Below are 1127 nucleotides of genomic sequence, written 5' to 3'. Positions count from 1 at the left end.
CACACACACACACACACACACACACACACACACACACACACACACACACACACACACACACACACACACCAAAGTTAATACATACATTATATAATTATTACATATATATAATGAATATATATATTCATATATAAATTATATATAATAGTATATAACTTTTTGATATTATATTTCTCACGTTTTGTTTCTAACAGCTCGTGAAATTCCTTTTTTAACATCAGCACAGCCAGAAATCGAGCTGCTATCATTACTATTCATTTCTATTAATTCCTTGTAATCGCTATCCTCTATGTCCGATTTCATTTTTTGCCGTATCACGATTGTGTCCGGTGGTAGCTTTCGTAAAATTTCCATATTTTCATAATCTAATGCGTTGCTTTGTGTGTTTGAATTCCCGCGTCCTGCCATTTCTCCAAACTGCCGCCGTAGTACCATCTTGGAATCGTTGTCGCTTAATTCGATTATGTGGCGATTAATATTATTAGTCCTGTTACGATCACTTGGCTGAATTTGTTTCATTAGGAACATCTTTGTATTTCCATCAAATATTTTATCCCGATCCATTAAGGCTGAATCTTTAGTTAGATCGAAATAGGAAACATATCTCTTAATGATATCTTTGTTTTAATCTTTCTCAATCGATAAATGATGCAATGACTGCGTTCGGAAATGTTGCTCGGATGCAACATTAACAAATATTAAATAAGGATAAAATGATAAATCTAAGGCATTGGAGGCATCCGAGCAACATTTCCGAACGCACTCAATGATGGAAGAAGACTATATACATAAGTGCATTCACATGCAAGCGTCAAGCTTCAAGCAGCGGAAGCAACAACCAATCAACAAGGTGATTTTTATAGTGAGGCGTAAAAAAATATTTTTTATACACTGCGTATTGCTCAACTGATTGATTGCTGCTTCTGCTGCTTGACGCTTGTGAATATACCTTAAGAATGCATTTACACATTGGGCTGCGTACAGATTCCTTACCAGGTGGGTCACTAGGATGAGTAAGTCCAGATCCTCATACGAGCAATAGCGCTTTGACACCGAACGTTGATGAAAAATGGGTGATGGAGGTAAATTTTAACCCTATAACTCTATAGCTTTTCACCAATTAGCGC

General features: G+C 36.2%; 1 protein-coding gene across 1 annotated transcript in view; it reads right to left on the bottom strand.

Moving 5' to 3' along the window:
• Positions 1-564, bottom strand: part of LOC105620810 — a 21572-nt gene extending 21008 nt beyond the window's left edge. Inside the window, exon 1 of the mRNA XM_012202292.1 lies at positions 179-564. Coding sequence (XP_012057682.1) covers positions 179-564 — 386 coding nt within the window. The remainder of the gene's footprint in view (positions 1-178) is intronic.
• Between the last annotated feature and the right edge of the window lie 563 nt (positions 565-1127).

This window comes from Atta cephalotes (genome assembly GCF_000143395.1).
Source record: "Atta cephalotes unplaced genomic scaffold scaffold00029, whole genome shotgun sequence".
Lineage (NCBI taxonomy): Eukaryota > Metazoa > Arthropoda > Insecta > Hymenoptera > Formicidae > Atta > Atta cephalotes.
Note: the sequence above shows the minus strand (reverse complement) of the source record. Positions and strands in the feature narration are given on the sequence as shown.